The sequence below is a fragment of the Orbicella faveolata genome, unplaced genomic scaffold, assembly GCF_042242905.1.
Source record: "Orbicella faveolata isolate gen_17 unplaced genomic scaffold, um_ofav_v1 contig_1, whole genome shotgun sequence".
NCBI lineage: Eukaryota > Metazoa > Cnidaria > Anthozoa > Scleractinia > Merulinidae > Orbicella > Orbicella faveolata.
Genome location: NW_028301536.1, coordinates 14,274,423 through 14,289,873, shown reverse-complemented (window position 1 = coordinate 14,289,873; position 15,451 = coordinate 14,274,423). Strand labels below are relative to the sequence as shown.

At 36.9% G+C, this 15,451-nt stretch overlaps 1 protein-coding gene across 1 annotated transcript; it reads left to right on the top strand.

Moving 5' to 3' along the window:
* The first annotated feature begins 5 nt into the window (after window positions 1-5).
* LOC110061258 (casein kinase I-like) lies at window positions 6-14,604 on the top strand. Its single transcript, XM_020768094.2, has 10 exons — window positions 6-180; window positions 877-1,018; window positions 1,661-1,767; window positions 2,761-2,887; window positions 9,002-9,100; window positions 9,336-9,475; window positions 10,130-10,208; window positions 10,473-10,547; window positions 11,627-11,891; window positions 12,611-14,604. The coding sequence occupies exons 2-10, from the start codon at window positions 896-898 to the stop codon at window positions 12,619-12,621; spliced, it is 1,026 nt and encodes a 341-aa protein (XP_020623753.1). The 5' UTR covers window positions 6-180; window positions 877-895; the 3' UTR covers window positions 12,622-14,604.
* The last annotated feature ends 847 nt before the right edge of the window (window positions 14,605-15,451 follow it).

The following is a 15,451-nucleotide window of genomic DNA, read 5'->3' as shown; positions in this document are numbered from 1 at the left end:
ACCCCATAATACTTCTTACTGCAAGGAAGGAAAAACATGGAGGACGTTCGATGAAGTATGGAGATTAAGAATGTAATCTCAGATTTTGGTGGTTTATGAGCGAAGCACGGTTCTTGTTTACCTTTTGCCAGATAAAGCCGATGTCAAGGAGAATATTTCATTCTGTATTTCCTTGTTAAGGTAAGAAACAATTCGTTTATAAAGGGCAAATATTTCTCTAATGAATCTTCTTCGAGAGACGATTCACTCAATGGAGTTCACTGTATTGCACTTGGATGGCGTCTCCTTGGGAGTTATTGCTTAGTGCCATTTGTATCTTAAGAAAGGGTCTTAAATTCTAAAGGCGTCACTGGCAATTTTTTCTGGAGAATGGACACAAGAAGGTTATAAATGTATGTGTATAAATATATTTATGTATGTTTCTAGTTCTGACCATGTAGATGGATTGAATAATTTATGACAATATTAGCCACAACAGGAGATGTCAAAACAAGGTCTTCAGAGGACGCGAATAGGATTTTAGGGATCTTCTTTTACCTTTTTAGACTTAAAAAGACATTTTATGGTATCAAACGGGTTCCTTTTGTGTTGCAATGTTATGGCTCTCTCGGCCCTTTTATCTCCGACAATTTCAAAACGCGTAAAGGGCAAAACTATAGGTCAAATAATTATTGCTTTATAAAAGTACATACATCTCAAGGTAAACAGCAGTTATTCTATTTAATTTTTTTTTTTTTTTAGCGACCCGACGATGTAAACGATGAGTGATTTTTCTAAAACGTAATGTTATTTAGAAATCTCTCTAGTCTGTGTAATTTACTTAAAAAAAATTAATAATTCGCGCGTACTTATCGATTTCTTTATGTTTTGTTCTAGTATCTTTAGGGTTTCTAAAATGCAGAAACCTAGCAGTGCTCGCTCTGAGTTTATTGTAGGAGGAAAATATAAATTGGTGCGGAAAATAGGCAGTGGTTCATTTGGAGATATCTACCAAGGAATAAATATTACGAATGGCGAGGTTTGTATTGAGCAATATCAAAGTGTGCCTACCTGTATCTCCTGCCAGCTCTTTTGTCTCGTAATTTTTAATTTCAGTCAACTTTGACCTTCAATTATTGAAAGAACATCGCTATGTTAGCGTCCTTGTAAGTGTGAAATATTATTTAATGAATGATATAAAATTTGGCCCAGCGTATATAAAAGAAAAGAAAACAAAAGAAAATCTGTATTTCATGACTGTCATGCATGTATAAATGCCAGAATAATTATATATGTTATAAATGAATTTGCTTTATCCAGAAATTGCAATCATCTATACATGCTCCACACAAAATGCATGTAGATTTATAGACCCATGAACATTCTTACACAGAGCTCAGTCTCTGAAGATTGCAATCCCTATTTTATTTTGTTTGTTCATTCAACTCCAAAAGCCTGATTGAGGAGTTTTCATGAGGTCTCAGTGTTTTTATCGTAATATGCATTCTACCCCAAAGATATAATTACTAAAACAGGTGAAATAAATACAAATAGAACCATACTTTGACTCTAGTTTAAAATCCATTACACAGACATGGGGTATGTTTTGATACAGGAAGTTAATTTCTCACCCTAGAAATTGAAATAACTGTGGCCTATTTTCTGTTTGTTAATCTTACAGGAAGTAGCTGTAAAGCTTGAGTCTCAGAAAGCAAGACATCCTCAACTGCTGTATGAGTCTAAACTCTATAAAATATTACAAGGAGGAATTGGTATTCCAAAATTTAGGTATGGTATATAGCATGTGCAGTGCATTATTATACAAATTTAATGCAAAGCACAAAACAGCAAACCCTGGATTCATTTTCTCAGAAGTGTTGTCTTTTTATGAACAAGGGGAGAGGAATAGTGGAGCTGGTAGGTGGGTTATAAAAACTTTTCAGGGCAAGAAAAAATATTTCAAGGCTGTGCCCTGAAAAATATGATACAACCAATGCATTACATTGAACACAGTCAAAGGCTAAAGGATGTTTCAACTTCACAGATCTATGGATATACAAAAACACTGAATTGAGCCATTTTTGGCAAGTGTTAACTTGACATTGTGTTTACTGAAACCGGGGCCACCTAGACAATGAAAACCAATCAGATGACAGAACTTAAACAATAGATTCTAACATTTTCAGATCCAGCCAATCAAATGTATGGTACAAAATAATGAAATGTCAACTTGTTTGTTGTACAGTGATGTTTATGCAGTAAATGAACTGTTATACCATGCAAGAGAAATCAAATGAAGGGAGGAAAATTATTGCGTGACTGTCTTTATCGACATGTTGAGTCTCGAAAAGGATGTTACCTTCCAACGTTGTTCCCAGGGTGTCTCCCTCTGGTTACAAGGTTGATTTCTTGGCTGGGCAACTTACTTTGTTTTTCTTGAGGTCCCGGGAAAGATGGTTGTACGTGTTACTGGAGGTCTCTGTATCTGAGATAGAGGTGGGGCTTACTATTAGGGGAAGGAAAAGTGACTTAGAATGGTTAACATGCTGGACGCAAGACTGAGAGGTCTGGCTTTATACATGTTTCCTAGGCAGGTTCACTGTGTTGTTCTCATGGGAAAAGTTCTCTTCTTTCTCTTTGCTAGCCAGTATTAAGAATAAGGATTGGAATAAGGATAGGAATAATTATTGCTATCTCATGAAAACAAATTATAGGTACTTTCTTCTTGATGACTGTAATGATGCATACTTGTCTCTGAGTGTGGTGCTGTTTTGTCAACAGATGGTTTGGTCAAGAGAGAGATTACAATGTATTAGTGATAGACTTATTAGGACCCAGCTTAGAAGATCTTTTCAATTTCTGCTCAAGAAAGTTCACAATGAAAACTGTGCTCATGTTAGCTGATCAGGTGAGAGTTATGTGAAGGTTGCCATGGAGAAGTTCTAACCATGAGAAACATGCTAGACTATTATAAAAAATATTGTGTTTTTTTTTTTGTCTCTGAGCCAAAATTCTAATAAATAAAATTAATAGGACAGTGTTTACTTAGTGCTAAAGGTGATTATTAACTGTGTTTTTAATTATTATTAGAAAACAAAACAAATACCTTGCAAGATCAGTATTTTAATTACTTGGGTCTCCGTAGGAAAGCTGAGTCATAAAATGCAGGTTGTTTTGTCTTGGTTGCCAAAAGGGGGTCATGGTCCCAGGCATTCCTAGAGCAGAGCATGGATTGCAACAGCTTTCTTTATAGTGTGGTCACTCTAGCTTCATGAACATTGTAACGTATAGAATGCTATGTTTTGTGATGCAAGTCTTGGAAAGAATCACGCCTTATACATTCATCTCACATCATACAAAGATGTCGGTCGGGTCGGTCTACGAATGATATTGCTTAAAAGCCTGCCAATAAACAAAGTTCAGGCTCATTCTCCCAAGATAACAAATGAGCCATGTACATACGAGTTCAAACTACAAAAAAACTGAAAAAAAACCTGTGACTACTGATTTCTAAACAAACTATGATGCTGAGGTGAACACCTTGGATGTTGAAAAAATCAAGAAGCATTGTAAATAGAACTTCGAAGATGAGGCAAACAACAAGAAATTGGATAAAGAGGATAATTATTTAACAAAGCAACTTGAGCAGTAAATATCTGAGTGTAACTCTTGGTTTGAAATATCCTAGGCTGATTCATTTATTAGTTTTTTTTTTTAGTTATTTTTTTGTTAAAAAATATGTTTTAGTCAGCATGTCAGGTGTATGACTGTATTGAATGGTTTTTGGTTTTTGGGTGGACCAATGTATGTCTCAGACCAATCAGATTAAAGCTTCTATAAACAACCAATCCAGTTGCCACTTGCTAGTTCGGACATGCCGATACTTGTTGACATTAGCTAAACACACTTCGGCAAGGTGGCGGAGAAACTAGGATCACTTTGCGTTGTTTCACGCAGGATTACAATCAGGGGAATTGAAACTATGATGCAACATATCTTTTTTTGAGAAAAGGTGTTTTTGAATATTGATTTCTACTGTGGAAATATGAACAGAAATCACTGAAACCAGCAAAAACATTACCTTGAGGTGCAACTAGTTTTGTTGCAGGAAAATGTAACAAGATATTTTTATTTGTTAGTTTCAAATGGTAACTTGACACTTTTGTTTTTCACGCAGCAGTGGTTGCACTTAAAACTGACAAATCAGTGACTCTTGTTCACATGGTCAGAATAAACAAACAAGGAGCCAATTTAGTGGCATGTCCAGAAACTTTAACTTGCTATAAATATTTGGACATCTTTTTTTGTTAGAGTCTGCGGCGGTATTTTAATATCTTGCATTAATGGCAATTCTCTAAAATTGGAATTTTTAACAGAGATTTGTGGCAGGTAAACTCTTCAAATAATTATTCAAAGACTTCATGATGGCAAGTTAAACCACAAATTAATTAGATTAGACTTTGAGGCAACATTAGTGGTTCTTTTGCCTTGACACAGATAAGATTCCTTGCACGCTTCAAAGAGGTAAACTTATGTCTCTCTTAAAGTAACAAAACTTTTTCTGTAACTGACTTCCAATAAGGCTCTCAGGCATTTAGAAGGGGAATGCGACAAGGAAACTTCCTTAATTCTGGAGATTGGGTGGTTCCAGAAAATATCCATACCCTACCATGGGCAGCATGAACATTTTAACCCCCCCTTGCCTTCAGAAATTCCAAAATGCTCTACCCCCCCCCCCCCCCCATACCCTGCGAATTCCAAAATAGTTATTAACCCCTCGACCCCTTCAGAATTTCCGATTTTTTTTTTCAGACCCTTTGGAATTCCTGTTTGACCGCCTAAAACTTCCACACAACGGGAAACTTACACTTTTTCCCCCTCCAAGAAAATTCTGCTTACAAGTTTCAGTCAAGCAAACAAGCAACTCAAGTTTGTTAATGTTTAATAAAGTACACCATAGCTTTCCCTTCGAAGTGTTATCTTGAAGTTGCTTACCACCAATTAAAACTTTTGGTTTTCAGTTCATTAGCTTCATATTTTCAGGAGAGTAGATCATATTGATACCAGTGGAAGACAAAAGTGAAGTTCACGGTGTGCCGTCTCCTGCCATATTGAAAATTGCATTCATTGAGGAACTGCTGACCACTAGTAATGCAGCCTAAAATCTGTCAGGCGTTCCATTTGGAAATGAGAGACTGGTGCGAGTTTTCGCACGGATCGACAATTTTAGATCAGAAAGAAACACAGACTTGTTTTATATTTTATTAATCTATTGACTAATTCATCAACTTTAAGGCCTCTTCGATGTGGAGCTCCCTGTACAATCCATCTGCTCACTTTTCTGTGTGATCATTAGCATCTGCCTGATCAATCTTTATCCTGCTTCAGCGGTCAGTTCGTGCTTGATGATTTACAAACTGGAAAAGTTATCAGATCAGCAATTTCAAGCAAAGCTTCAGTGCTGAAACCCCCCATGCATTTGGAATTCCAAACTGTGTTACCCCCCATGTCTTCAGAATTCCAGCCCAAGAAACCCCCCTCTCCCTCAGAATTTTAAGATGCCAACCATGGTATGGTATGGATATTTTCTGGAATCACCCATTTCATGGCATCTGATATACAGTTTTTCATGTGTCTGGTTGTTTCAGGTCTCAAATTACGTAACGCTGTTCACCTGCAGTATTGTCTTCTCATTTAAATGGGTTTTGAAATCAATATTAATTTGAAGTGGTTTTGTGGAATATCAAACTGAAAAAACTATGATCATTGCTGGCAACAGAGTAAGACCATGCTATTGCGTTGCGATGCGATAATTAAATTGGTTCTTGTTATAGAATGAGTCAGAAACGTTATCCAGAATCAACACCAATCTGCCATCTACCATTAGCTACTATTACAAACTCCATGATGTTTAGCTGTCTGGTTGGGAACAGTTCCATGTAGTTCTAATAAACAAAGCCACTGATTGACTGTTAAAGCCAAACATTGATAAATGTAATGTAAGCTTGATATCATAGTTTGTAAGGTGAAACAAGTTCTTTTTTTTTGTTCGCTATACATCATAACCAAACAAACTTGTTAGATCAACCTTATTGTGTTTGTAGAACACAGTCCTAATGCAGACTTGAGTCAAGTTTCATGGGACGGTTCACCTTTGTACAGTCTTGCAACACCAATTTGGCCGCCCCACTAGGAGGGGCAAAAACGAATGACATCATCGCCAAACCATGTGCTGTACATTTCATGTCGATGTACATTTCGTGTCCATCTGCTGCGTCATTCTTGTTCTCTTTTGTGGCATCTTTTGTTGTTTTTGACATTTTGGAGTCTTCTTTGAACTGGTTTTTTCTCTGATTACTTTCGACAAAAAAGGGAATGCAGTCTCAATGCAGACTACGATGATATTTTTTGGCCAGGTGAAAACAAATTGTGTAGTTCCAGAAAATATCCATAGCTCCCCCACAGAAGGGAATTTTTCTAAGTCCCCCCACCCCTCTGGAAATTCCAATTGAGCTTTATACATTTCTTTAAATTTTTTGGTCTTAGAGAACCCTCCACCCCCAGGAAATTTAAATCCCTTTGTGGGGGGAGTATGGATATTTTCTGGAACTGAACATTACATCATCGCAAAGCATGTGTAAGCAAGAGAATCAAGTAAGAATCGCCTTGGCTTTGGGATGTTAACCATGGGAACAGCTATATTTCATTGGCTATATTTTGAGTACATTTTGTTGACTTTAATTACTTAGTTCCAGTGGCCAAAAATAGTGCAGTATTCAACGTCACTCAAAATTGAATCGATGGAAGAGTACTCTGAAGCCAAGATCTATAAGAGTAAGCCAGAACAGCAATGTAAATGCTGACTATTTCTATTCATCAGCAGAAATATTCTAAACAGTTGCCAGTTGCACAGAGTTTGTTTATGATAAAACACAGATAAACCGGCATGTGAGTGCAAGTGCTAGCTGACATTTGTGCTTCTAGCTCAGAATACTAGATGTACCGGTAACACAAGTGTACTTTTAAAAATTATCCTTTATGTTTAAAAATTGCAAGTAAACTGAGATTTTAGCATGGATTTTGGAGGCAAATGTTCTATTAAACTTGTGACTTACCGAAAATGGAGCCATGATGCAACATGTCAATAATAAAGCAAGGAAATCAAACTACAGCCGAACCTTTATTAAGCGACCCCTACTAAGCAGTCAACTTTTATTTGGATCCCGGAAAAAAATTGCCAGCTATACACTGTAATATAAACCTCTATTCAGCGGCCACCTCTATTAAGCGGCCGCGGTGAAGACAAACGCACTCATAATCTTTGATTACTACTAGTCATAACTGTTATTAGAGTTCACTGAGTGCTGCTACTCCGGGGGATTTTAATTCACAAAAAAATAACTCTTGCACGCCTTGTGTGCTTATGTTTACTGTGGTTAATAAGCTTACTTTTAACCCATTGACTCCCAGAACTGTATGCCAAAAATGCATTTTTTGGACATTTTGGAGATTTTCAGGCTGGATATGGGCCAAATTAGCTCCAATCTACTCAAAAAGGCATTTGCTTTTCTTTCCACTAGCATCGCATTTTATGACAATCATGTTTGCTCAGGCACGCGCAGAAATCAAAGTTTTGGGATGAGAAAGTGACCTACGTCTTTAGCTTTTGTTTTCTTTTTTTAATTTTGTTTTTTTTTTTTGCCTTTCCTTTGTGTCCTTTTCTTATCTTTTTGCTGAAGTGATTGACCTTCTACTGGGCTTGCTTCCAGTTCAAAAAAGTCTGAGAAAGCATCATCAAGACAGGCAATTTTTACCCTGGAGTAGCCACGTGTAGTCGCACGAATTTTGCTCTGAGTTTTTCACTCAAATTTCTGAGCATTTTTGTGCATATTTCAGGCTCCATTGAGCCAATCATTCTGATCTGGGTATCACTGGAAAGATCTTTTCCACCTGCAGAAGTTGAGTATAGACGATGCCAACTTTGGTCAAAGCTGATGACGTCAGAAGTGGAACAAAGGGCAAGGCTCGTCATGGGTGGTTACGGGCGGCATGGGAGTCAATGGGTTAAAGTACAACTTGACATTATGTTACAAAGCCCAATTAAATGCTCTTAGAGCGTCTAGTTTATTAACATTATCATGTTGAAAGCAAGTGACCAAATATATGTGATATCATTTCATCAGACAATCTTTAACATGAAATGGGAGGTGACCACTATATAGGGGTTGCCTGCTTAATTGGGGTTTTCAGGAGTTAGTACGAGGCTCAGTACAAATGTCAATTTATTTATTAGAAATACAAACATGCTTTAAGGCAATGTGGAATCATGTGAAGACAATAAGTTTTCTATACATGCGTATGTGGGAATGAAATGTGTTGAACTTCATTACTTGAGTTTTTATCTCGGACAGAATGCCATGCTTCAAGGAAGAGTCTTTGTTTCCAATTTGATGATCATTTGATTACTTTGAAAAATTCCAAAGTGTTTTGTAATTATTATGCTATTGTTTTACTCTCATTTTGAATTCCAAACCCTTTTCCATAGAACCTTCATTAACACATTTGTTATACGTTTTTTTTCTTTTTTATTCCTCTAACATCAGGGATGCCGTTGCTTATTTACATTTTTTTTTCACTGAAGAAGGTTGCAACAGCAACCAAAACGACCTGAAATAAATTTTAACCCATGGCAACATATTTTTATCAGATTTTTAGCGGTTGTTCTGCTATTGGTTAATTTAAATCCTTTATTTTATGACCCTCTCATTACCATTTTCCAGTTTGTTCTGTTAAACTCCTAAAAATAGCGACATTAAGCGGCTACAACTGCAATGACAGTGACTGGCAACTCAGTGTGTTTTGTGAAATGACCAAAATATGCCATAATAATTAAGCTTGAAAATAGTGATAATTATTTACATTGCTGAAATGTAATGACAACCCTGCTTAGTCTCTTAGTATGTGTTAGATTTTGTTGCTGAATATGAAGACTAACTTGTGTTCATTATGACTTCCTTTCCAGATGATAGGCCGAATTGAATATTTCCACAACAAGAATTTCATTCATCGAGACATTAAACCAGATAACTTTCTCATGGGTATCAGTAAAAGCTGTAACAAGGTAAATTACATATTGATTTCTTTGTTGTGTTATTTCCCAAAGACCTTTAAGATCAGATCTGATCTGAAGCCTATCCACCCCATTTTGGAGCATGGTCCACTGACTAAACTCCTCCAGTCCCCTCTGTCCCCAGCCAGGCATTTTATCTTGTTCCAGGTGTAGTTCTTCAACTGGATTGTGCATTCTATATCCCGTGGTCTTATGTTATTTTTTTCTATCGTTTGTTTAATGACAGCTCTACATTATCGACTTTGGATTGGCAAAGAAATTTCGTGACAGTAGAACAAAACAGCACATACCATACAGGGAAGACAAGAATCTTACTGGCACAGCCAGATACGCCAGCATAAATGCCCATCTTGGAATAGAGCAATCGTGAGTTCATACATTGTAGTTCTACTTTATTATAGATGTAGATAGTGTTAGTCAATTTACTCTAAGCACTTAACAGGCAGCAAACTGTCTGAGTTATATTGTTTTCTGCCTACATGTAATTTGTATTAATTAGTTAATGAGACATGTATGCACAATGAAAAATTACTCAGTCTTTTTTGGCTAGCGAGGGTGCAGTTTTCATGTAACATAAGAACAGTCAAATCTAGATCATCCAATTTTTATTGGACACTACATGTACTCTGCCATTTCCGTGGTAATGTACCACTCCTCTAATATGGGAATGTGTTTGATTAAAAGTCACCCTTGCCCTTATTCTAGAGAGTAGCGGAAATGAATCTCTGAAATAAGAAGGAGGCTTAATGGGCAAAGTAACTTCTATAAATCACACTGAACTTTGCCAAATATTACTTCCTAAAATGTATTTCACTTGGTACAAAAACACTTCACTACCAATTGTTGGTGACCTAAGGTCAATGTTTGGTTCTTTGTGTGAAAGATTGTTATAGGCTGATTTGTAAAAGTTGCTGCCTGTCTCAGAAAGTCTATTTTGATTTACTTACCTGCACATTTTCAAAAATGCATTGTTGTTACTGAAATTTACCAGAATTTGTTGTACTTTCTTTCCTTGACCAGGCGTCGAGATGATATGGAGTCATTAGGATATGTGTTAATGTACTTCACAAGGACCAGTCTTCCCTGGCAAGGACTCAAGGTTGCGTTAGTTGCTATCATTTTGTAGTTTGTAGTGCACTTATTCGTTTTGAGAGAATTTAAGCAAAGAGGATCCCTTACCATGGAGTCATGAATGAATGAATAAGTTGAATGAAAAACTTATTATTATTGTGTCAAAAAATTGTAGCTTACTGTAACAGTAAGGTGCGTCTTTGATGAGGGAAGATATCTCTGTTCATAGGGGAATCTTTGTTTACATTTATAAATTTACCAGTTATTTACCAAAACGTATGTTATATTACAGGCTGCAACCAAAAAACAAAAATACGAGAGGATCAGCGAAAAGAAGATGTCCACACCCGTTGAAGTTCTCTGTAAAGTAAGTTGCTTTGTCTGATTTTTTTGAGCTTGCTAGTGAGCACAACTGTAAATGTAATAGAAACAACTTCTCCTTTCTGCTTTGCTTACTCTGAAAACAGAAGAATTTTTTTTCTATATCCATCATGGGACCTACTGTAGTTGATCATGTATGCATGTCACAATGGCAATGTTCTTGGCATTATCTGCCCGATTAAAAAAAAAGATATTAAAAGACCTGTTGAGAGATAATTCGTTTCTTGGTCCTCTAGAAGTGCGGCAGGAAATGCCTAGCATGTGAGTTTCATGATTTTGTTAGCCCAGATGTTCAGGTGATAGACTTTGATGAAATACTAAAATTGAAAAGACTTCAGACCGGTTATCAAGACTGAGGAAATCAAATTCACTGTGTAATGTCAAGTTCTAGCAAGTTTCAGACCTTTAAAGCACAAAATTTACAGATTTGTCTTCCGTGCGCCATCAAACCAAACTTCAACAGGACTGACTGGAGGGCACAAATAAATAAACCTACAAAGTCCTTGCCCTACCATGGTTCTCACTTTAATTCATAAAACAGGCACAATCATAAAATGCGCAATCCACTTTAGGTGGTGACGTTAGTAAGTTATTACACTATAGTAGGAAACTTTTGGATTGTAGATATAGACTGGCTTGATTACCTTAATTAGACTGGCTTAATTAGTGTGGGTCTTATTACCCTTTACAGTTGCAGGGGTTTCATTAAGGGCCAGGCAGCGGGGAAATTGACCACAGCTGTAAGGATGACTTGGCCTGCCTGGTTTGACCCTCTAGAAGAACATTTTTCTTATAAAGAAGTTCAGTATTTTCCTATAAAGAAGTTCAGATTTTCCCATCTGTGGAAATCAGTTACCTGCCGCTGAAAATTTTAATGAAGCCCCTGCAGTTGTATTTTTCCATGGAGCTGTTTCACGGGTTCTTTTGTGGTGCTTTTGTGAGTTGTTGTGATTAATCAGCATCAGGTCCTACAAGATATTTGTGTCTAATGCTAGAATTAATTGTACCTATGCATCACGATAATGTGTCATAGTTGTACAGTGATTGATGATGGCATTTCTTTAGGGTTACCCAGCAGAGTTTGCCATGTACTTAAACTACTGCAGAGGATTGAGATTTGACGAAACACCAGACTACATGTACCTTCGCCAGTTGTACAGAATTCTCTTCAGGACATTAAACCACCAATACGATTACACATTTGACTGGACACTGCTGAAAAAGAGTGCTTCACAGCCCTCTGCTGTTCCTATGAGTGCAGGAGCAACAGCAATGCCAGGAACAGCTCCACCGCAGACCAGCAGTGCGAGACATAAACAGCGAACGGGACGTGAGTATTGTGTGTTTGTATTCAACGGTATTTTCAGTGTCTGTCTCAGTGTTTCCATACGTTAATGTTTAGCTCAGACAGGCTGATACCTAATCAGTTTTGTCAGGGACAGGCGATGTTCCAGATTAGGGAGGAGCCTTTGATCACTGACAAGGTCAACTAACTGACGCCGCAAAAAAGTAGTAAACTTCTGATAATTTGGTGACATTTTATCTACTGACCCATTGCAATTTCCTATCGACACTTTGCATTTTAAACTTATCTGGAACCCTGCATGGGTTTGAGACAGGCCCAATATGTTACATGTATGTATCTTCCACTGGGGAGTCAACAGAGGCACAAATTAATTTTCTGCACCTGCGTTAGAAGCATTGCACTTTGTTCTGAAAAGACCAGTACCACAAGGAGAGCATGGGGCTTTCTGGGACAAGTGTATACTTTTGTGGTATACAGTATATTTAGAAGTAATTTAGGTACTCTATGTTAGATGTGGTGCAGAGGTGCCCCCACCTTCCATCGGTAAAAATAATTATTAGTTAACTGCGTTTAATTAGTTAATTGACCCTTGAAGTTTGTAACGCCATAGCACCATTGTGCCTTAGCCCCTTGCCATGGTGTCAAGTTGCCTAACCATCTGTACTGTGCACTTTGCTCTGAAAATCAACTTATATTGTAAATGATTATACAATAACATAGTTTTTGCATACCTTTATTTGCAGAACGAAGATAGACTGGCATTAAGTAGAAGTAGAATGTCTCTGTTGACCTACCAATTCACCGTGCACATAACTAGCAGACTATGGAGTGAAGAGATACCTGGGAACCAACTGATGAGTGAATGAAGGAAAAATCTGGATCTCCGGACGACAAAATCTGGCCTTGTTTCTCTTGTCTAAACTCAATCCCTCATTGTCAACAAAGTGCTGTTAAAGTATTTCAGTACTTACTGTGTACTATTTTTGTTCTTTCTGTTTATGTTCAATCTTTTGAAAGAGCCGTTAGAAATTATTTAGTCTAATTTTGTCTTTATAAAGTATAATTTATTTTTGTACTTTTCTCTAAGTATTTCTCCTCAAAAAGAATCAATAGCCTGTAGTTGCTGTAGTCATCACGTAGAATTATACCTAACTTGCAAAACAAGTAGTCAACAAACTGGTTTATCTGGTACAGGTCACAAGCAAATACACCCCTGACTGGTTAATCACGTATGAGGCATAAGCGACAAACTGGTTAATCAGGTGTAGTTCACAACCAAACAAAAGCTCAACTGGTTATTCATATAGCAGACACAAGCCAAACTGGTTAGTCCGTTGCAGTCCGTGTTTAATCAGATCTAGTCAACAAACAGACTTGATCCTTACTGGTTGGTCGTGTACTTCCTGATAAATCAGAAACAGGCCTGACTGGTTTATCGGAAAAATTTTCACTGACATGAAATGAGACTCGTTAAATGCTGCCTTAAACATGATCCCCACCCCTGCAGTGTTTCTCTCTGGGCTTCATTTACCTAACAAGTGAATTGTGTTGTGCACAAGAAAGAAAAAAATGCGCAACAGGTTAACCTGATTGTGCTGTGGTACAAAGTCTGATACATTCATGTTTCTTTTTTTATCTTAATAACAGTTGTTATGAGTAAGCTTAATTTTAAGATTGCGAAACAAACTTAATATTTTCTTGTAAGCTTTTTTGTATTTAACATGGCTCTCTTGTAACTATGGCTTTGTTCTCTTCTACCCTTTTAACGTCATTGTGAACATACAGATTCTCCTTTGTTGTCTCCATAGATTTGTAGTGGTAGTTGGGAGAATTTGATCGTAAATCACGAGAATCTTCCTATGGTAACCATTTATTATTTTCATGATGTCAAATACTTGCATCACATTGATATCATTCCTATATTTTTTGTTGTTCACATCTACACGGTTATCACGGTGTTATGCTATTTTGCACGGTAATACCCCTGGACATCAAATGCTAGCTACATAATGCAGCAACGAAATAATTCTAATTGTACAATAGTGGAAATATACAAATCTGCTGCGGTCCAGGGACCTTGAAAAACAGGTCTGCTTGAATTGCATCACGTAGTGATATCAGTTAGAATCTTTGTTTTATTAGTAATTTGCATTTTTACTTGGGTGTTGCTGTCTTGAAGAGAAAAAACAAGATCTGCCACACCCAAGCGCGTCAATTTTCTCGTTGTATTTATTGTAAAGTTAAAATAGCGTGGTTTAATAACTCTCAATTATTGTTTATAGCAGTTAGTGTTACTGTATTCTTAGAGCAAAAAGTTTGTACAAAGTTAATGAACTCAAAATTAGCTTGTAAAAAAACTATGCGATAAAACTTAAGGGTGGTAAATAAATTTTGATCTTATTTTTTTGGCGAAAGTGTAAAACCACTAGTTTTATATGTCGTAACATGATTTCTTGGTTGGTATGTTTACATATTACTTTGCAGCAGCATCGCTTACACAATCGCAAATTCCATTTTCTGAAGTACGTTTACTGTAGAATATCTACATTATTTCCTTCGTCTGACGTCATAGATACCCTGTACATTCTGATTTTTGCTACTGTTACAGTATTGAAAAATGTTCAGATTATTTTATAATATATGCTGACCAGGAAAGACAGACAGACATTGTAAATACTGTATGCCACACGAAAGAAAGAAACTAGCCTTAAAAATAAATAAAGTTCCCGTTTTTAAATCGCTGTCTTCCGAGTTTGTTGCGCAAATGAAGACTATTTTGTATGTGTTGACTGTCCGGCTTAGGGTTGTGACAAGCAAAAGTCGAAAGTTTGAATACAGTTAGAGGCTCACAGGTTTCGTCTTATGTCTGGCTCCAAAATATCCAGCCTCGGAATGCAAGTGGGGGTAACTTGGCATGTTCTAAGGATTGCTCAATGAAAGGAGCTCAGTCACAGAAGTGGCCATGTACAAAATTATCTTTGAATTGAAGGAACCCTGAAAAAGGTAGTTTAATAAGAGAGAAAAACACCAAAGAGATAATAAATCAAAAAGGAACAAGGTTGGTTAAGATTCGAGAAGATTAATTAACACGGACTTTAAAAATTTAGGATAAACTTTTCAAGATACGCCAACCATGACTAAGTTCTTCTAATCAAGGATTTGTCATAATCAAATTATCTTCTGTAACACATACATTTTTGTACCAGACTCGGTCTTTAGAAACTCAACAGGCAAAACAATGAGGAAGGGTCAAAGATATACGAGAAAACAAACACCAAGGGAACGACTGACCGAAGGCCCCTTGCTCTGTTAGAGGAATAAATCTGGGTGGCGCAGGTCACACTTCCAAGAGTTTTTTAGAACTATCCAACACGTTTTGTCTTAACTTACCAATAATAATTTGATGATAAAAGCCGGGATCCCAAACTTGCTTTAGAGTTACATGCACTTGGAACTAAACTGAAGGGTGCTTTTGGAAGGTAGCGCTGTTTTAAGGTAACTGCTAGAGCCATGATAATTTCTAAGGGTAACCATATCGCTCACACAGAGTCTGCAATTGACAACTCTTGAACAATGTATGGAAA